The following is a 20,939-nucleotide window of genomic DNA, read 5'->3' as shown; positions in this document are numbered from 1 at the left end:
CTGAAAATTTAAAGAAAAAGTTTGTTGACCTCTGCTCTAGGTGATCAGCTGATAAAATACAGCAACTCCTGGGCTCCTGTTTTGATGACCCTCATTACTTTTCTTGTTTAAATGAACAGAATGGAAACCAAGGTGAAGTAATTGAACTGAATTGGATTTCTGAATTAAGGATTCATATGCTTACATGTTTAGACCAAATTACTGATTTAGGGTGGTTTTACGGAATAACTTGACAATTGATTGTTAAAACTGTCTCTTTATGTGAATAGATTTTTTAAAAGCGTAGACACATACATACTTAAATATGAAGCAAATTGGAATTTAAGAAGCCCATGTTCATTATTTTACTGTGGTAAAATATGTACAACATAAAATTTACCATTTTAACTATTTTTAAGCATACAGTTCAGTGGCATTAAGTATATTTACATTGTTATGCAACCACCATAAGTCTCTAGAACTTTTTCATCAGCCCAGGCTGAAACTCTGTACCCATAAAACAATAATTCCATCCTCCTCTTCCCCTCAGCCCCTGGTAACCACTGTTCTACCTCCTGCCTATGAATTTGACAGCTACTCTACATACCTCAGATAAGTGGAATCATATTTATTCATTCATGCCTGGCTTATTTCACTTAGCATAATGTCTTTAGGCTTCCTCTATGTTTTGGCATGTATCAGAGTCTCATTCCTTTTTATGGATGAATAATATTCCGTTGTATGGAGAAGCCACATTTTGTTTATCCATCCATCCATCGAGGGACATTTGGGTTGTTTCCACCTTTTGGCTGTTGTGAATAATGCTGCCGTGAACACTGATGTGCAATGCTCATTCCAGTCCCTGCTTTCAATTTTTTTGTGTTTATACCCAGAAGTGCAATTACTGGGTAAAACAGTAATTCTATGTTTAATATTTTTGAGGGACGGCCATACCATTTTCCACAGCAGGTGCCCCATTTTATATTCCCACTGGCACTGCACAAGGGCTCCAGTTTCTTTATATCTATGTAACATTTGTTTTGTTTTTTGACAATAGCCATCCTAATAGGTGTGGAGTGGTATTTCCTTGTGGTGTTGATTTGTATTTCCCTAATAATTAGTGACGTTGAACATCTTTTCATGTGCTTATTGCTCATTTGTGTATCTTTGGGGAAACATCTATTCAAGTCCTTTGCCCATTTTTTAATTGGGTGGCTTTGTTTCTGGGAAAAAAAGAACAAAACTTGCTGCAAAGCAATAGTAATCAAATCAGTGTGGTACTGGCAAAAAAAGACAGACATATAGACCAATGGAATAGAATAAAGAGCCCAGGAATAAATCCTCGCATAGGTGGCCAAATTATTTTTTGACAAGGGCGCTGAGACCATTCAATGGGGGAAAGGACGGTCTTTGCAACAAATGGTGCTGGGAAAACTGGATATCCACATGCAAAAGAATGAAGTTGGACCCTTACCTAGCAACTTAGGCAAAAACGAACTCAAAATGTATTAAAGATCTAAACATAAGAGCTATGTTTGCTTAGAGTAGACAAATTGGATGTCATCAAAATAAAAATCTTTTGTACATCAAAGGATACTATCAACAAAATAAAAAGGTAATATAGGAGAAAATATTTTCAGATCATATATCACATATCGGATAAGGGATTAATATCCAGAATGTACAGAGAACTCCTAAAGCCCATATGCATTTTTCAGAGAAAATCTGAAGGATGCTGAAAAGCGGTTGCTATGCCATTGTTCCAGGTGCTCAGTAAACCTGTCCAGTTTCCATCAGCCTTAGTCCGTCCTAGCGGAAGAGTTACTGCCCAGCTCTTGGTCATCATTTTTAACATGACAACCAGCCAGAATTTCTGCTTGGCAGAATATAGGTAGCTTCATTAAAGGGAAAAGTATTTTCTCTGCTGCAGCTAAGCAGAAGAGTAATGTCTGGTGGCAGAAGGACACTGGATGAGAGATTCTTCATGCCCACAGGATTATAAATCTACCATTATTAATTGTCACTGTCCAGAAAGGCACTGGTTGCAGATTCACAGCCTTGTACTTAATCTTTTGTCCTGGGCTGGTGGCTTAGCAACCAGTGCTGTCTTAGCTCAAAATTTTTCTAAGGACTAATATATACTTAAAAATGGCTCTGAACTCAGCTCCAAAGCTACTGTAACAGGATATCACAATTCTTTACATGCTGAGGCTTTTTAGGTCAATTTTTTTTTTAGAGGTTTTCCATTTCGAATGTGTGAGGTAAAGATTGGTTTCAAATCTTACTGTTCTAGGGAACTTTTCTTCCCTATTAAAGAAAAACGTTCTAAAACACACTGTAATTATCCAACAGCTGCTTTTGTTCAGGGATTTTTTTCCAGTGTCTGGAGAATACTCAAGCTCCAGTGTGGGCAATGCTCGGGACTGTCACATACAGTTGTGCAGGTCAGGCACTGCACAAGGGAGCCACTTGTAAGGGGGTGTTCACATGATAGGTTTGTGTGTTTATTGTGATGATTTTTATGGCAGATGCAGCAAAGTGTGTTGTTCTAACCAAATCCATATATTGTGACCAGATTCCTAGGGGTGGACCTAAAGCTTCCTGAGTAAGGAGTACATTCGCCCAGTTCCCATGGAGGCTCCACATAGGTAGCCCTACCTGTGCTTTGCTTTGGGTCACACTTGGAACTCCCGGGTATGACTTCTTACGTAGGATGCTGTTCCTGCGCCACAGGCACCAGCAGAGGGGTGGTCTTGGGCAAGCCACCCTCCCACTTGCCTGCCCTGCTAGCTCCGCAGCATGACCCCGTGTGTGACGACCTTCCTCGGCGCTGGGCGGTGTAGGGCTTACGGGCGCAGGAGGGGAGGCAGCGATCGATCGTGGTTTGAAAGGGGACTAAGCCACGGTGAGTATGCAGTTCAGGACGTGAAACCCCTCAGCCACCTACAAGCAACATGGCTTGGTTGGTTGATGGAGCTACACTTGGGCGTCCCAGGGGCTCTGCCCCGTGGCCTTCTTTCCCTGTGAACCAAGTCACCCCAGATAGAAGAGCTGGAGCAACAGGACCCGGCATCCGCGGCAGGCACCGCAGTCCAGGGCGCGAGCGTGGCTTCGCGCGGCCGTGCAGAGACCCGGCCGCCAGGGGCGTCCTCTGCCCGCGCTGCCTCGCAGTAGTTCCATGAACTTCACAACATGTTGACAAAAAGTGGAGATTTGTTGCTTTCAAAGGCGGCCTCTGGTAGGAAACAGCAGAGGAGCAGGAGAGAATATTATTTATGTCATATTATTTATGTCAATAAGCAGCAGGTTGGACAAAAGCCACGTGGGCCAGCGCTTCTCAAACTTGCCTGGGCACAGGGACCCCCCCCCTCCCAGGGTCTTGTCCCCAGGTGGGTCGCGGTTGCGGGGACAAACAGGCCCCCCACCTCTGTTTCCGTGTGTCTCCCGAGCTGGGACTCGCTGTGACGGTTTTTAAATGGTTAGAAAAATCAAAAGGCCCTTCTTCGTGACACACCAAAATCGCATGGCATGCGCGGGGTTTCCTGGCACACGTGCCATGCCGGCTCTTCCGCATCCGGGCTGCGGTCCCGCCGGGCCACCCGGCGGCGTTGTCGCGACTGTCCCCGGAGCCGGGGAGCGCGGCCGCCCAGCCCCGCGGCCGGCAGGGGCGGCAGCGAGCCGCCGAGCGGAGGCGTCGGGGCTGGGGTGTGGGCGCCCCGGGGAGACGCACCCGGGGTGGGGTGCCGGGCGGGCGTGACAGTCGTCCGAGGCCTGCGGGGCGGGCGAGACAGTCGTCCGAGGCCTCGCGGGGCGGCAGGGCGGAGAGCAGCGGCCCAGCAGAGGGGCAGGGCCCGGGGACGCCACGTGGGGCCCGACTCCGGGGCGGCCCTTGGGGGGCTTTAGGCGCCTGAGATAGCATCGGATTTGGGGACAGGGATGTGGCTCCGGTGCCGGCGCCTAGGGGGACGCTGTTGCAACCACGGGTGGGGGGGCAGCTGATGGCAGCAGGTGGGGGCCGGGGAGCCCTGAGAAATGGCACCCCTGTCCCAGCGTGCTTGGCAGTCAGTCACTGTCTCCTGGGGGGTGTGTTTCCGCCCCAGGACGGGCTGGATAAAGGGTATTGCTGTTACTTGCTTTCTCTTTCCCTTTCTTTCCCAGCCTCCACACACTCAGGTGCAGCTGGGCTGTCCGTTTGCTTCCCACCTGGCGTTTTCTTCACGGCGGCTCCAGCAGCTGTCAGCTCTCCTCCATCCCGAGCTGGTCGGACTAGTTGAGCTGAGCCGGGCCTGCTGGGCGCGGCCTTCCTGTGCTTTCTGTTCTGCCCCGGAGGAGTATTTCTTAATGGGGGAGGGGAGGGCTCACAGGCTCTTTAGAAGCCGGGGAACACCGTGTGGACCCCAGAAAGTGCGCACAGGCGGGCGGACTCAGAACTGTACATAGCTTTCGAGGGTTCCCACGCTCCCCAGGGACAGCTGGGTTAAGGATCCCTGCCCTGAGGGCTGCCTCCCTGCCTTAAAGTTTCGGGTTTAACCTCCCTGCCCACCTGACTTTCTTACCATCCCTGTGACTTGTGGACCTGAAGCTAATACATAAGTCTTTAGAAAGGATTAAAATCCTATGAACACTTAAGACAGGAGCTAGACTGACCTCCCAGGGTGGCAGGTGTGGTGATCTGGGCTGTGTGTGGGTTCTGGGGACCTCCCTGAGCGAGAGAAACCTGCTTCCAGCCCCGAGCCAGGCGTGGGCTGACTTCTTCCCATGCGTTTGTCCCGGAGTCACTGTGTCCACAGAACTGCGGACATGCCGAGTTTCATTCTGGGAGTCTTAATACGCCACAAAAACCACTTTTCCTTGAAACAAAAAGGGTACTATATCAAATGCAGTCTTATTTAGGAAATTATTAGCCTCTATAACTAGAAATAAGCAGATTATAGTTTTTAAAAGATTAATTTAATCTTCATCACAAGGCAACTTTGGAGGAATACATTCATTCAGTTACGAAATGTTTCCAAAGGACAAATGGAAGCTTGGAAGTTTGAACTATTTTTTCAAAGTATCCAGATTTAGAAAGTCTAGGTCAATATCAACTTTTAATAAAAGCAGTCATTCCCAACAATTATGGTGTTGAATTTTGTGTGTGTGTGTTAACTACAGCTTTAGTGGAGTATAAATTCTATAAACAAAAAATTCATCTGTTTTAAGTGTGCAATCGAATGATTTTTAGTAAATTTACAAACTTGTACAACCATCACCACAGTCTAATATCATAGAGCATTTCTGTCACCCCCAAAATGGTCTCTCACTTTTTAATCACAAGAAGTGATACCAGAAAAATAATCTTAATTTATTCCTTTTCGTATTGGCATCACCTAAGTTACATTCTCATTAATAAATGACCTCTACGGATATCTCTTCCAGGCAAGCAGGAGACAGTTGGGGCCAAGCTCTTGCAATCTTATCAGAAGCTGAGGTGAGTTGTTACAAAGGACAGGCCGTCCTGGGCCCTTGGGGCAGGGCACAGAGGACGTTCTGAAAGAGCTTATAGCTCTCTTGACTTTCAGATGTCACTGCTTTGGAATGTAACTCGTGGAAAAAAAAAAAAAAAAGAAAGATCATAAAGTGCCTGGAAAAGATTCAAACTGAGATGTTTCCAGATTCTTATGGAAAGCCTTCTAGCTAACATAGTATTTTCTCACTAAATATTCTGTTTTATTTCTTAAGTCTTCCTGAAACATCATAAGGAAAGTAAATATTATCCTTAATTGCACATTGAAGGAAATCCTAAAGTAAGCATTTGCTTTGATCTAATCATTCATATCTCTAACACCTTACCCAGTGCCTGGTACCTTAGAGATATTTGTGGAATAAACATTGGTGGGATTGAATAATGGCCTGAGACGTGTAACTTCTTTGCACAAAATTCTAAAAACCTAGCAGTTTTTAGCTGGCCATAACTCCCACGCCTGAGTGTGCTGAATTTATTAGAGTATTACTGAAAGCTTCCCCACCACCTGCTGGGTTTTACTGGCCCATAACGAGATTTTCCAGTCTCAGAACGTTTTCATTTTTTTCTCCTCTATTTCTTACCACTTCTTTGAGCACAAACTTCCAGTTCTGCTCCTGGTTGATTTTCACATGCGCAACATTTTTGGCATTTCTGCTGGTGCCCTGGGAGCACATTTGTGGGGCCGGGGTGCCCTAGCAGGCAGGGGGCAGAGCCGGTTCTGAGCTCCCCGCTGTTTCAGAGCACACTGTTCCAGATTTCACATGGCATGACCCTCGTCCCCCACATTACATATCAGGAAATAATGCCCCCTGCAGAAGAGCAGGTCCAAGTAGGGCTGCTGGGTCTTTTTCTAAAAAGTTAAGGCAGTTAAAAAAAAAAACACCAAAAAACCTTGAGGACTTGAATTATAGAATGATGACACGTCCTATCTATGTTGTAAAATCAATAACTTGCATAGTTCATAACCTGGTTCTTGTATTTTTCCTTGGCAGCAAAATTTCTGTGGTTCCTCCTACGCCACCTCCCCTCAGCGAGAGCCAGTGTGGCCGCAGCCCCTGCAGGGTAAGTGTCTGTCCTGGAGGCTTCCCTAATCGGGGCTCGGGGGGTGGCCGGACACCTCACACGGCACAGAGCTTTGGCTTTGACTGGAGCGGGTCACAGAGCAAGGCAGGGAACGAGGCCCCATGTGAGGTTGGCCAGGGCTCCTGCTGACATTCGGTGGCCCCGGGACCATCGGGGCTGTCCTCCGCCTGCCCCCAAGGCCTCCTCTTCCCTCTTGGCCTGTCGTTGGCCCTCTTCCCCACCTCTGCACTGCACCCGTGAGCATGCGGAGGGTCTCTAGGGGTCTTGGGAAATGGGTTGACCGACAGGTGTGTGAGTGTGGAGTGCCGTGGACAGTGAGCGGACCTGTCACGCGTTTGCAGCCTCTAATGTAAAGGGGACCAGCGCCGTTTCTGTCCAGAGAAATTAGCTGTAGGGGGCTGTCTGGGTTTCCCTCCTGAGAGGTGGAAATAATTATACAGATGCTCCTCGGCTTAGGATGGGGTTACGTACGTCCTGATAAACCCATCATAAGTTGAAAATGGTGTAAGTTGAAAAAGCATTTAATACACCTAAACTACCAAACATCATAGCTTGGCCCAGCCTGCCTTAAATGTGCTCAGAACACTTACTTTAGCTTACAGGTGAGCAAAATCATCTAACACAAGGAGATATTTTATAATAATAAAGAATAAAAATGTTAAAAAATAAAAATTCGAAGTATAGTTTCTACTGAATGTGCATTGTTTTCACACCATTGCAAAGCCAAAAAGTCATAAATTGGGGACTGTCTGTGTTCCTCTGGCTTGCCCCCAATGACATGTGAGATATTAACAAACTAATGTCTGAGCTAGCACTTGGAGACTGTACGGTGCCATGGAAAGCTACAATCTTGATTCTCTTCACCGTTACTAGATAATTCCTGGAGCAATTATATCCGTATATGGGAGAATACGGGAGCTGATCATAATCCCGAAAGACACAATCCCAAATGTCATAATCCTGAAAGATCAAAATCCCAAAAATATAATTCTGGAAAAAATAATTTAAAAATTCTTTAAAAGATAATTTATTTACATTTTTAAAAGGGCAAGTGTTTGAGAAACATGAAAACAGAACAGAACACAGGTCACTGCATACAATAAAATAGGCAAGAATAACATTTTTTCAGGGAAGGAAGGAGGCAAAAAAAAATTAAAGATGAAACTAATTATATATATTTTTGCAAGCATAAACGCTCAGGTATACTAATGACAGTCACTTGGGCATCACAATTTATGAGCAGATGAACCATATTCATAAAGAAATAGGTCAAAAAGGGAGACGTCTGCATGCACATCGCTATGGTTGGTGATTGTGTGCACCCAGCTTTATAACGGTGGTTGTCTGAAACGCTGTGATGAACAACTTAAGTCTTTGACAAGAGTCATCAAAAACCACCATGGGTCACCACTGCACATGAGGTTGCCCAAAGAACTGAGACCTCTAGAAATTTTATCTTTCACAAATGCAGATGTACAAAAAGGAGACCTCTTCATTTATTGAGTATTGAGGAAGTTTTTACATTCTTACTATGTATACACACAGCCAACGTTGTGATAATGTACTTTGGTGGAGTCAGATTTGCAAAAAGTGCATAAAATGAATTAGAACCCTCCAAAAGTCTTTACACATTTATGCCTCCAGTATTGGAAATGATTCAAAGATGAAATATATAGCCATGTACACCTCTTTAAGCCATAATTAATTTCTAAATAAAGACAACAAGGTTCCTCCTAACAGATGTAGCTATCCTATGATTGAGATTTTGAGGATCTTAGACGTTAGGGATTTTAAACTTTGGGGATTTTAGCCTTTAGGAATTTAGAGTTTAGGGATTTTGATCTTTCAGGATTTTAACGTTTGGGATTATGGCTTTTAAGATTGTGTTTTTCAGAGTCCTCGCCCAAACCTGAGAACATGCATTGTCTGATGATAAGAGAGAGAAAACACATACATTCTTTTTCAGTGTCAAACTTAGACTCCAGGGTGACCTTCGAAATCTTGCTCTACTTTCTCCTTGAGATTTTAAATTCTCCAAAGTCATTCTAGCACCTGTGTGCTCAAGATATATTTATTGGCTGGATGGATGAGTGGATGGGTGGGTAAATGGATGCGATTTAGAGAGGGAAGTGACATCCTTTCTATTGTTCTCTCTCTCTTTTTCTTCTCTCTTCTGCTTTGGGAGGCAGAACTCCCTGGCTCCAGACTGGTCACCTTGTGCCTTGGCCCCCTTGGCCCCCTTATCACATGCATTCTGCCCAAGTTGGCATCCCTTCTGCGTGGAGTGGGGGTGGGGCCAGAAGAGAAAGGAGATTAAACAAGCAGTAATTTGCTTGAGTACAATCTTTGAGCCAATGACATGCCAGTCCCTGTTTCTAAGAGAGAGTTGTCATCTTGTCAACAACCCACTGATGATGCTCCTTCCTTTAATAAGAATGGCAGCGTGTGGAGGAGGGACGCTGGGTAAAGAGGGTGCCTGTCTCTTGGGAAGACTGTGCTCTCCTCACCTGCACAACGCATGCACCTTGAGCGCCCACGCCCGCGTGGACCCACACGTGCCCACGCAGACACACGTCTGCCCGTGTTTTGGGGTTGCTGCCTAGAGACTGCTCAGGCAACACGGGACATCAAGCGTAACTCTCATCCTCTCTCCTCTGTCTCTGTTTTAGTTACAGGAACTTGGTCAGTTTAAAGGATTTAATAAGTCCGTGGAAAATTTGTTTCTGTCTGTTACCACCCACATGAAAAGTAAGTGGATGCCTCGTGATATGTTCTTCCCTCCACTCCCCGGGCCAGAGGGCCTGGCCTGTGACTTCGGCTAGACTGTCCCCGAGTGCCAGGAACAGCCACAGCACCTGGCCCTCCATCCCCTCCCCAGCAGAGCAGGCCTCTGGTTCCAGGTGGGGCGGGGTGGGGGATGCCACGTCAGTCCACGAGGCCGGTTCAGTTTCCTCCTGCTTCGGCCGAAACATGCCCAGCTCAGCATCGTGGTCAAAGGAGCTTGGCACGCTGTGGACTCTGCTGAGGACAGCAAAGGGGACAGAGATGAGATTCCAGTGAGTGTAAGACCAGGGCCTGTCAGGCCAGGTGGGGCCCAGCATGTCATTCGAGTGGGGTAGCTCGTCCTTTCTCCTTTGCTTCTTGGTAAATTTATTTTCCTCGGTTAGCAGTAATCCTGCAGTTTGCAAATGCAGGTGACCCAGAACTGCCACTGCTTGGAATCGTGTCTCTTTCAGTGTTCTTTCTGCTCAGATAGTCTTGTCCCTGTTTATTTTACAATGCAAATCCCAGAGAGCAGACCCTGTCTCATGTCCCCCCGTGGGCTGTGAGGGGTCCTCAGGTGTCTGTTCTCTGTTGCTGTGTTTCTGTTTGGCTTCTATTCAGCCTCCCTTTCTCCGTAGTTGCACGTAGATGGTCTCATTGTTATTTGAGTTTAGTCATCAGTATTCCACACAAGCCCTGTCTCAGCTGTGTCATGGTGACAATCCGTCAAAACACAGCTCTTTGGATAAGCAGATGGTAACGGTCTCATGCAGCAGCCTGTCCCCTTCTCCTTCAGAAGGGAGGGAGCAGCTGTATCGATTGCATGGGCCTGTTTGCTCTGGCGCCTGGAGGTTTAAGAATCAGCGCTTCCACCCTGGGGGCTCTGACAGTCTCCAGTTCTGTCCCTGTCAGCTCTGGCGGTGACTCTTTTCTCCTTCTCTGCCTGTCTCTCTGGAGGCAGAGCCTCTCCCCAAAGCCACGTGGCTTCTGTGAGTTCCTCCCCACCACTGCCGCTGTGGCATTAGGGCCTTGGCATTAGCCCCAACCCTGCCATCCCTCAGCCACGAAGTCCAAAGGGGCAGCGGCTGTGGGGCCACACGCCCTGCCGGACGGCCCGGCCCTGCGGACGGGTGCACGTGCCCGCCAAGCCCACGGCTGTGGACAGCCACCCGCAGCCTGCCCGTGAGTCTCCTCCCACGGCGGACTCACAGCTTCGTACCCAGGTGGGCTAGAGCTAGTCCCTGGGTGGGGTGCATCTCTCCCACGCCCCATGACCTGTGTCCCCCCACCCTTCCTCAGCCCAGAGGCAGGGGTAAAAAAACCCGCTTTGTGGCTCCTGGGAACACCACCAGGCCTCAGACCCTTCCTGAGTGCCTCCCACTGGTTCCGCTGGGATGGGACATGTGGCTGCACACGCCCCTCACCCCGTCCCTGCCACAGGACGTGTGGCGTCTGTCTTGTGGGTGCTGATTCCTGCTGCTTTAGGTTTTGAGCTGTTTGCATGTCCCTCTCGACCATTTTTGTTGCCTGTTTCCCTGCAGAGGCGTGGGGAGGAAGCCGCGCCCTGGCGGGGAGGGGGTCAGGTGGGCCCCTGGGGCCGGCGGGGAGGGGCTGTGAAGGGCCCCACTCTTGGGGCGATGGCCGGAGTGCTGCAGGAGGCCTTGCGCCTTGGGGTTTGGGCAGTGACACAGGATTATGGCCTCTGCTGCTGCCCACGTTGCCGGGTAAAGCCAGAACAGTTGGGAGGAAGGAGTTGTCCCGGCCCTGTCTGTGGTCAGTGGCTTTCTAGGCGCTGTCAGCGTTATAGTCCCTGAGAGGGAGAAGAGGGACTGAGAACGTTGATTCTTGCCCAGGAGCAACCTGTGTTTCTCCCTGTCCCTTTTCCTCTCCCCCAGGAGTACCGGGACATAAGCCTGCGTGTTAGAATCTGAATGGCTTAGGAAAGCGCTTCCTCCCTGCTAGTCTGCAAACTTCAAATGGACTAAATGGACACAGGTTTTAGGGGACACCGATCAGTTAGTGGGGGGGGGCCTGTACCTCTCGAGGGCTTAGGAACGAGCCTCTCACACCTGCACGGCCCAGGCTGGCATTTGGCCACCTGAGCAGGGGCCTCACTGCACCTACTTTGAGGCCCTGGCACATGCTAGTGCCTTTCGAGCTGCCGGGTGTGGGAAGATGCCCCCGCGGCCCTGGAGGGCAGGCCTGAGACGCGGCATGGCTGTCAGAGGAGAGGATCCCAGCATCCCGGGGGAGGGTGAACCCCCAGGGGATCGGGGAGTGTGTCTGGATTTTCTTCTCCTCTAGGACACCAGAGATGCTCCAAGACCTGCCCCTGGGCAGTGTGAGCAGATGACTGACAGTGAGAGGACGGGGACTCTCACAATACTGTCCCGATGAGTGGGGCAGGACACGGACAGGGGTCTGGATCCCCTGAGATCCGGCTATGAGGTGCGCTGCAGTAAATGCACGCTGGGATCAAACAAAAGTAAAGCCTTTCATGAATAATGTTAATATTGATTACATGTTTTCACAGTAATACTTTGGGTATATTACGTTAAATACAGAATTTTACCTTTCTCTTTTTACTTTTTTAGTGCGGCTACTGTAAAATTTAAAGCCACATGTATGACTTGCACTGAATCTCTGCTGGGCAGCCCCGAGGTAGAGACAGGCGTAAGGTGCATGTTGGAGAGAAGCAAGGCTCACACGGGAAAGGAAGTGGTTTTGGAGGGAAAACCATCGTGAAGGTGGCGCTCTCGCTTCTGGGTGTGGCCTCCTTCCTTCGTGCTTTCCTCATCTTTACTCTAGACCACTGCTATACTGCAAATTTTTTTAAAGTCATCTTTTCAGGGTTTGCTTACTAAAATAGTTATAAGGACACCCCAAGTCTTATTTTCACCTCACTTCAAAGAGTTACAAGAAATAGTATTTGGTTATTATAAAATCTTTGTAAGGAAGCCCTAAAAAGCCGGCTGGTTTGGGGGAGCTGCCACTCCACGTTTGGGTGAGCGCAGGCATGTGTGTGGCCCGGAGAGCAGGGCAGCCTGGGGGGAAGATTTCCTTTTAACTCCCTCCCCCACACTCCCCACAGTGGCTCTGCCCCACCAGGCGTGTGGCCAGTGGGACCACAGGGGGTCCTTGAAGGAATCCAGTCCTCTCCGGCCCTGTGTCCAGCACAGTGTCGAGTCACCCTCCGGGTCCCTCTGTGCTTGGTGGGGGATGTGCTGTCTTTGTCCCCTCCGTGCACTTTGCCCTCCTGGGACCTTGGGCCTCTGTCCGTGGGCTGCCGGGTGTCCCAGAAGAGGCTCCCACAAGTCTCTGCAAAGCTGTGCATTCCCCCCGTCATCCCTTGTATTTGTTTTTTAGAGCTCTCCAAGTCCCAGAATGACATGACTTCTGAGAAGCATCTTCTGGCCACGGGCCCCAGGCAGCGTGCAGGCCGGACGGAGAGACGGAGCCAGTCTGACACTGCTGTCAACGTCACCACCAGGGTACCTGGGGCCCCTCAGGCCTCTGCGCCAGTCACCTTCATGTGTCTCTTCAGAGCTTCCCAGCCCGTTTCCTCTGGGGATTTCCTTTTCCTTTTGTTTTATAGCAAAACGTTAAGCAGTCAGAGAAACATTATGACAAGCTCCTCTATTTGGGCAGGCCTGGTTAAGGGAAGGTCAGAATTCAAGATCGGTCTGGAAAGCCACTAGGAACAGGGCAGGCTTGGCCCTAACCGCCGCCCCTGGGCTCCCTGCTGGCTTCAAGGCCACACCAAGGGCAAAGAGCATCCTGCAGGGCTGACGCTTGCTGAGCTATTCTTGGGGTCTGCCAGCCCCCTCATGGAGGGTTAAGAGGCCTTCCTGCTCCCATTCAAGACCAACGATCTTTGGTTAAAATCTGCACAGGTCTCTGATTGAAACTGCTGAAAATGTAAATGCTGCACAGTCGAGCTCAAGCTTGACGGGGACTCTTTCCCCAGGTGTCTAAACCCCAGGAGAGAGCTCGCCCGATAAAGGCTTTTAGGGAAAGAGTTACTCCGGCTTTGCACCAGGATGAACCAGACCTTAAGCAAATGCAATGGGGCATGAGGGAAAGCCGACTTTAGAACCAGAAACCCTGGGTTCTAGTTTTGCTGAGCTGCCCTCCTGGCTGGCGGGCACCACCCACTGTTGTTCACAGGGTTGACCTGACTGCCCTGGGCAACAGAATGGGACGGATACCCCTTCTCTGTGGACGGGGGCTCCGCTCGAGATGTCCCCAGACAGACCGAAGATGACAGCAATGAACACCTGTTGTGCCCATAGCACAGAGTGTTTATAAACATCCAGTGAGATAATATAGTATCTAATTTGCCCTGTAAATATATTTTCTAAATTGCCAGCATTTGTTGTTATGTGCCAGACTCTCCAAGCTTTACCTGGGCTGTCTCATTTTATTCTGGTAACTTCCCTATCAGGTGGATATTGCATGTAGCCCCATTTCACGTTTAGGGAAACTGAAACTCGGAGAGATAAGTGCCCAAGGTTCTAGAGCCAGGAAGTGGTGGGCTGGGGTTCAACCCCACCCAGGCTTGGTGAGGAGGCTGAGCTCTGGAGGCAGTTCTCAACTTTCAAGTGTGCAGATGTGTGGGAGTCACTTGGGCTCTGCTTAAAATGCAGGTTGCACATGGGTAGATCCAGGTCGGGCGTGGGCGAGCCCTGGGACCAGGTGAGGAGGATGCTGCTGGTCCTCAGACCGCTCTGTAGGAGGGAGGCATCTGGAGGAGCTGAAACATGTCCGGCCAGTCTCTGAAATTCTAAAGCACAAAGGTTAGCTCATGCTGGCTTCCCAGCCACGGAGGCACCGTCCTAACTGCTGTCCCGGAATCAACTCCTTTCCCCTGAGTGAAGCTGCTCAAGGAGAGAGTTGGCGCGCATTTATGAAGCACCATGTTCTGGGCATGGTGGCAGCATTTTTTACACACTTTGTCACATGCTGTTCCTACAGAAATCCTGAGAAAGTCGTTACTCCCGTGGTAAAGATCAAGAACTGAGTTTTAGTGAGAGGTTAACCAACTTGTCCAACATCACCTAAACAATAAAATATAGAGCTGGGAGCAGAACTCGGGTCTGTACGATTCTAAATTCTGACCTTGTGTATCCACGTGAGGAGGACAAATGGGGACCACTGCAGAAAAAGTGTTCAGGAAGGGGTTCTGGAAGTGCGAGTGACTCTCTGATCCTCCTGGGTCAGGTGAGGCCACCCAGGTGATAACATTGACTAGGGGTTAGCCAGGTACCCACGCTGTTCTTGGTATAAAGCCCTCAAATAGGTATTTCACCTTTTTAATTCTTAAAACAACTCTGTGATGTCTGTACTATTACTGTCCCCATTAAAGATGAGGACACTGGGACAGAGAGATGACCAAGGGCTGGGCAGAGCCAGCTCCGGAGACCACCCGCGCCACCCTGCTGAGGGAGGCGTGGCGCGTTCCCATTGGTGATGAGATGTGCTGGGAGGTGGGGACCCCAAGCACCCACAGGCTCAACTTGTGGCATCTGGATGACACGACGTGCATCCTAGGCACGCACCCTGCCCTGCTGCGTGCATGCTCGGCACAGAGGCTGCCCCCACGCCCACCGGGGGTGTCTGGTGGGCTGAGGGAGGTTGGGGAGAGGAGAGAGGTTGCGGGGGAGGCCGAAGGCAGAGCCCCACCCATGTAGATGCTCTGTGACGCATGTGTCCACTTCACTGCCATGCTCTTGGCAGGACATGCCTGTGACTCTTGGCAGTCCTTCTCTGCCCCACCTTAATTGAGGATGTGGCCGTTTTTAGGAGCAGTTTAGCCAAATGTTTATGCAGTACTCAGCAATCATGGCATGATCTATAAATGCTAAATAAGTATTGGGTTGAGGCTGGGCACTGTGCCTCATGCCTGTAATCCTAGCACTCTGAGAGGCTGAAGCAGACTGCTCAAGGTCAGGAGTTCGAGACCAGCCTGAGCAAGAGCGAGACCCCATCTCTACTATAAATAGAAAGAAATTAATTGGCTAACTAAAAGTATATATATATAAAAAATTAGCCGGGCATGGTGGCGCATGCTTGTACCCCAGCTACTTGGGAGGCTGAGGCAGTAGGATTGCTTGAGCCCAGGAGTTTGAGGTTGCTGTGAGCTAGGCTGATGCCATGGCACTCCAGCCAGGGCAATAGAAGTGAGACTCTGTCTCAAAATAATAATAATGATTATTATTATTGGGTTGAAATATAAGGAGTATATTTTTAAATAGGACGTTGGTCAGACTGCAGTTACACATGCCGTAGCTGGTGAGCTCACAGAAATCGCATTTGGTTTCATCAGGACACTTGGGGCAACTTGCCAACAGTTATGCCATGCGGCACCCCTTCTTGGAAGCGGGGATGTCAGTGCTCAGCTTGCAGGTGGCTGCCCTGAGCCTCGGGTGCAGTAGGTAACTTCCTCGAATCCACGTGGTGACCAGGGGTGTCACCTGGGGAAAGAGCTTGGGGTTTCTTCCACGTCACTCCGCTGACCCTTAAGTTTGAACCACACGTTGTGAAAATGCTCCTGCAGAGATAGATGCTCACATGCGTTCCAGTGGGGTTTCCCTGTACATCCTGTGAATGGGTGCTCGATCTGTATTGGCCATGAAAACGTGCACCTGCTAACAGGGAGGAGGCATCAAACACTGTCAGGAGGGGCTGTCCCTGTGCAGGGGTCGAGGACAGAGGTGGAGGAAGATGACTTTATCTCATTCTGTTCTCCTTTGTGTCGTGGGAAGCTGTCCCCACGGGTACCTGAAATCTAAGGAAGCAGCCTCCACCCAGCACCCGCCTTCCTGTCTTCTCTTTCCCGCCTGCTGGCTGCACCCCAAAGGTTGAGAGGGGCAGTAGTTGTTTCCTGCTGTTTAACCCTTTGTCCTCAGATCCAAGGGCAGGGGCAGTAGGCCGCTTTGCAGCTAGAATTTGCCGTTGCTCAGAGCACGTCTATGGCCAAGCCAAGTTACACCTGGGTCAGGCCTTACGTTGAAAGACAGCCCTGAGATGGAGCCTCAGAGGTGGTAGCAGTAGTTCTTCCTTCTCTTATTTCCTTATGATCTTTCCTAACATCAGCAAAAATCCCAAATACACATGTCGCTTGGTTCCAGAGAATCTGTAATTTGACTGAATGAAAACTAACATTTCTCCAGCCTCCCCATATAACAAACTTAATAATTCTATGCAGAGTAGACCTTATTCAGGGCAAATGTTTTTCTCTGTAATCTGGACAAGCTAGATAGTTACCAAAGTTCATTAAAAGTCACAGCAGGAAAAAAAATGCCTGTGCCAACAACATCGGTGAGCAGCCGCTCGCATCTCAGCGCCCTGAGTAGGCGCCGACCCTCACACCGCCATGCCAGCCCTTTGGGACGTGGCAGGGAAGAGTTGCACACACATAGTTCCAAGCTAGATTCCTTAGTCCATCAAAATAGGTATGTCCTTCACAATAGTATTGACTTTTCTGATAATTTTCGCATGTTGATGTTTGTATTTAAGCTTCATTCAAGATTTCCCAGAGTCCTGACGTGCTGAGCAGCACTGCCTTCCCTGGCCATGAATCCGATGTGCCCTGCAATTACTATCGCAGAGATAGTTCTCTTCCTCTTTGGAACTTTCTGCCATCAGTTTGGTTACGATTCAAAAAATATAATTAAGCATATAATAAAAACTGTATGAGTCATCTCTGGCTCCATAACAAAGTGCCACAGACTAGCTGGCTTCAACAACTGGCGTTTATCTTATCACCGTTCTGAAGTCTGAGGTCAGGGAGCCAGGGAGTGGAGGGTCCAACGGGGGCCTTGTCCTGAGTTGCAGACGGCTGCCTCCTGACACGGGTGTGGGTTAGGATCGGCTGGCTGATGTCACTTCCTACAGGGGCACTGATCCTCTCGTTCCTATCAAGAGGGGCCCAACCTCGGGACCTCTGGCCCCAATTACCTCCCAAAGGCCCCACCTCTGCATATCGTCACACCGGGGTAAGGGCTTCAACATGGGAATTTGGGGGACAAAATTCAGTCCACAGTAAACGCCTAGGAGGCGCAGGCTTTATGTTAACATTTAGCTCCATTTTATTCTTTCCGTTCCTGTCGCGCTGCCCTGGATCTTCCTCGTGCCCCTCCAAGGAGGGCAGCCTTGCTGGGTCCAGAACTGTTTTCACCTTATAAAACTAAACTTTATACTTTTAATGTTAATATTGGCCAATTTAATGGGTAACGTCTTACATTTTGCATTCCTTTAATTTCAGCTGAGCTTTTCTGCATACTTTTTTTTCTCCCTTTGGAACACGCTTCCTTCTCAAAATCCTCCCTTCAGAGCTGCAGGCTCGCCCAGCCCTTGGTCTCCTTTGCTGTGGCTTTGGCGAGGGCCTCTCTGCCCACGTTTAGAGTCCCCTTGACCACCCCACGCGTCCCTGCACACTCCAGATGTCACCCAGTCTCTGCGTCCTGGCCTCTCGGGTCTCTGCGGGCCTAGGAACATGCTGCTTTCTCGGCCATCATGAGGGCTGCTCCAGTTGGGGCGCCACACCTCTGAGACGTCCCCAGCCAGCCCCCCGCACCCCTCAGGTCACAGCCCTGCTGAAGATCGCCCGGGGGGTGCTCCCACCCTCAACAAACCCTCCCTCCCTCTTCCCCGTGGACTGGGCTGGTGCCTCTGCGTGAATGGCGTGTTTCTCTTCTACTACCTGGGGAGCCCCTGGAGAGCAGACATTGTGGCTCTTCCTCTTCCTCCCTCTGGCCCCTCCTCCTCCTCCAACCCCCAGGACTCAGAGTGGGGGGTTCAGTATAGAGCTGCTCAGCACGCGCCTGCAGGAGCTGAGCGGCCTCGCGGAGGCTGAGAGCACGCGTGATGTGAGTACCGGGGGTGGTCGTTTCCTTCATGTGCTCTCTGAGCTGCCCCTTCTGCAACGTGCACAGCTCTGCTTTCCAATACGGTAGTCACTGTAGCGCATAACTGCATACCTTATAGAAGTGTCCACTGTTAGCAAAGTATTTTTATAAAATGTAGAGACATATTTTGATTTTTCCCTTCTGACGGGCATGTTAGAGCTAAAGCTCCGCTTATCAGGCCGCTACTCTATTTCACGAGGTTAAACGCCGGGATCGTCATCAAGGCTAAAATCTGGGCTTCGTTAAGACTTTGACTAATCCCTAAGTAACCCACCCATCGCCGTCCATGACAAAACTGGCCGGGCCCCGCGGGGGCGTGTGCCTTTATCCAGACTGGAGTTCACCCCCTGCTCAGCAGCCAGGGGTCGGAATATGGTCAAGCGGTAGGTGCGGGCTGTGCGTGCTGAAGCCCCCACGTGTGACGGACGGGACCAAGCTGGGACGCAGACTATGACATTAATTCTGCTTTTCCTTCTCCTGAAGGTCACCGCGGCGGACGTTCTGAAGCCCCTCAAGCAGGAGGACCCCAGATGTGCTACCCTCCCTGTCGTGAGGTGCGGGCAGCTCTCGGCCAGGCCCACGCCCGGCTGGGCATTCTCTGGAGGCTCAAGACACGTGAGTCTCACCCCAGTGTGCCCGGCGTGTGGGGCGGGGCTGTCACGATGCAGGGAGGCGGGAATGAGCTGTTGTCCTGAGATAAACTGCAATGTGACCATAGAGCTTGGAAGTGATGTTTTACTTAGATTAGGAGCTGGGAAAATCCCTGCTATGCTTTGAGGGTGTTTTTTTTTCTTTCTTACAACATCTTGTTGTGAACATTATCATACATACAGAGAGGAATTAATCACAAAATAATCTTTTGATTTTTTTTTGGTGTGTTTAATTTTGATAAAGTTTAATTAAAAACTTTTTTTCAGGCCGGGCGCTGTGGCTCACGCCTGTAATCCTAGCTCTTGGGAGGCCGAGGCAGGCGGATTGCTCAAGGTCAGGAGTTCGAAACCAGCCTGAGCAAGAGCGAGACCCCGTCTCTACTATAAATAGAAAGAAATTAATTGGCCAACTGATATATATATAAAAAAATTAGCCGGGCATGGTGGCGCATGCCTGTAGTCCCAGCTACCCGGGAGGCTGAGGCAGAAGGATCACTCGAGCCCAGGAGTTTGAGGTTGCTGTGAGCTAGGCTGACGCCATGGCACTCACTCTAGCCTGGGCAACAAAGCGAGACTCTGTCTCAAAAAAAAAAACAAAAAAAAAAAAAAAAACTTTTTTTCATGGTTATTTCTGTGTCTTGTCCATCTGCAAGGCATGAATATCCTTTCCTATGTTTTTATCTAGAAGCTTTTAAAATTTTAGCTTTTATGTTTAGGTCTGTGCTGCAGCTAATTATTATCATCATTTGTGAATGGTGTAAGGTAGAGATTGAGGCTTTTTTTTTTCTATATGGATATTTAGTTAATTCAATACTATTTGTTTAAAAAGGGCTATCATTTCCGCCAGTGTCTTTATTGAAAATCAAATGGCCAGGTACGTGTGGGTCTTTGTCTCGGCTCTCTGTTCTGTTCCGCCTGTCTCTTCATCCTCATGCCAAGACCCTGCCGTCTTGAGTACTGTAGCTTTGCAGTAAGTTCTGAAGTTGGACAGTGTAAAAAGTCTTCCCACTGGGTTCCTCATTTCCAAGATTGCTTTGTGGTGTTTTAAAGTGTATTCTCTGTATATAGGCAGGTGTTTTCATTCATTCACTTATTTAAAAACGTTAATTGAATGCTTACTTTATGTCTAGGATTGTGATACGTGGTGTGGTAGCTGGAGCCCTGGATGAGGGGTCTTGAGACCTGAATTAATAGTTGTCTTACCTGTTTGTGCTATGATATGCCACGGACTGGGTACTTTATAAACAATAGAATGTGTTTCTCTTGGTTCTGGAGGCTGTGAAGTCCAAGATCAAGGCACTGGCAAGATTGGGTCTGGTAAACGCCTGTCCCTCCCAGGTGGCTGCATCTAAGGGTCCTCGCTTGGCGGGAGGGGTGGGAGGGCCAAATGCCGCGCCAAGCCTCCCTCCCTCATACAGGGCTTCACTCCATTCACTAGGGCTCCGTTCTCGTGACTTAACCACGTCCTAAAGGCCCCACATTAGCAATTACATTTCAATACATGAATTTTAGAGGGGTCAGAAACGTTCAAACCATGGCAATAGTCATGGTTCTTTTACTTACTATATGATTTTAGACAATCACGAAAACTCACGAGGACTTCAGGGTCCTCATCAGGGAAATGGGCTTCAGGGTTCTTTTTATTTTACCGGATTGCCTTGAGAATTCGATGAGTGCATGAGTTGCACGGTGCACTGCAGTGTGAGAACCCAGCCTGCTGGGTATAGTGTGTGCCATTTGTCTAGGGGTACACCAAAAGCCCAGACTGCACCACCACACAAAATAGCCATGTAACATGACTGCACTTGTACCCCATAAATTTATTTAAAAAAAAAAAAAAAAAAAAAAGGAAGCCCGTCTCTGGAGGCCCAGCCTTTTGTTCACATGCTAGCTCCTCCAGTGGCAAGGACTGTGGTCCAGAGCAGGCCCTGTAACCAGGCCGCGCCTCAGGCTGGCTGTTTTTTATGTAAAATGGTGTCGGCTCAGACAAATTTTGCACTTCTCATCTGCGTGAGGGTCTGCGGTGCGTGCACAGGTCGCGGTAGGAGC

General features: G+C 49.3%; 1 protein-coding gene across 3 annotated transcripts in view; it reads left to right on the top strand.

The window, feature by feature from the left end:
• Positions 1 to 20,939, top strand: part of SYTL3 (synaptotagmin like 3) — an 84,396-nt gene that overhangs the window by 40,800 nt on the left and 22,657 nt on the right. For 2 of the 3 annotated variants that reach the window (XM_012759632.3, XM_012759630.3), the window contains exons 7-11: positions 5,398 to 5,449; positions 6,478 to 6,547; positions 9,238 to 9,316; positions 12,698 to 12,822; positions 18,724 to 18,855. In XM_012759632.3, the coding sequence (XP_012615086.2) occupies positions 5,398 to 5,449; positions 6,478 to 6,547; positions 9,238 to 9,316; positions 12,698 to 12,822; positions 18,724 to 18,855 (458 nt within the window). The remainder of the gene's footprint in view (positions 1 to 5,397; positions 5,450 to 6,477; positions 6,548 to 9,237; positions 9,317 to 12,697; positions 12,823 to 18,723; positions 18,856 to 20,939) is intronic. The other variant, XM_076002825.1, reaches the window with a different exon arrangement.

The sequence above is a fragment of the Microcebus murinus genome, chromosome 5 (genome assembly GCF_040939455.1).
Source record: "Microcebus murinus isolate Inina chromosome 5, M.murinus_Inina_mat1.0, whole genome shotgun sequence".
In the NCBI taxonomy this organism is placed as follows: Eukaryota; Metazoa; Chordata; class Mammalia; order Primates; family Cheirogaleidae; genus Microcebus; species Microcebus murinus.
The sequence above is the reverse complement of the archived record's forward strand: the minus strand, read 5'-3'. Positions and strand labels throughout refer to the sequence as shown.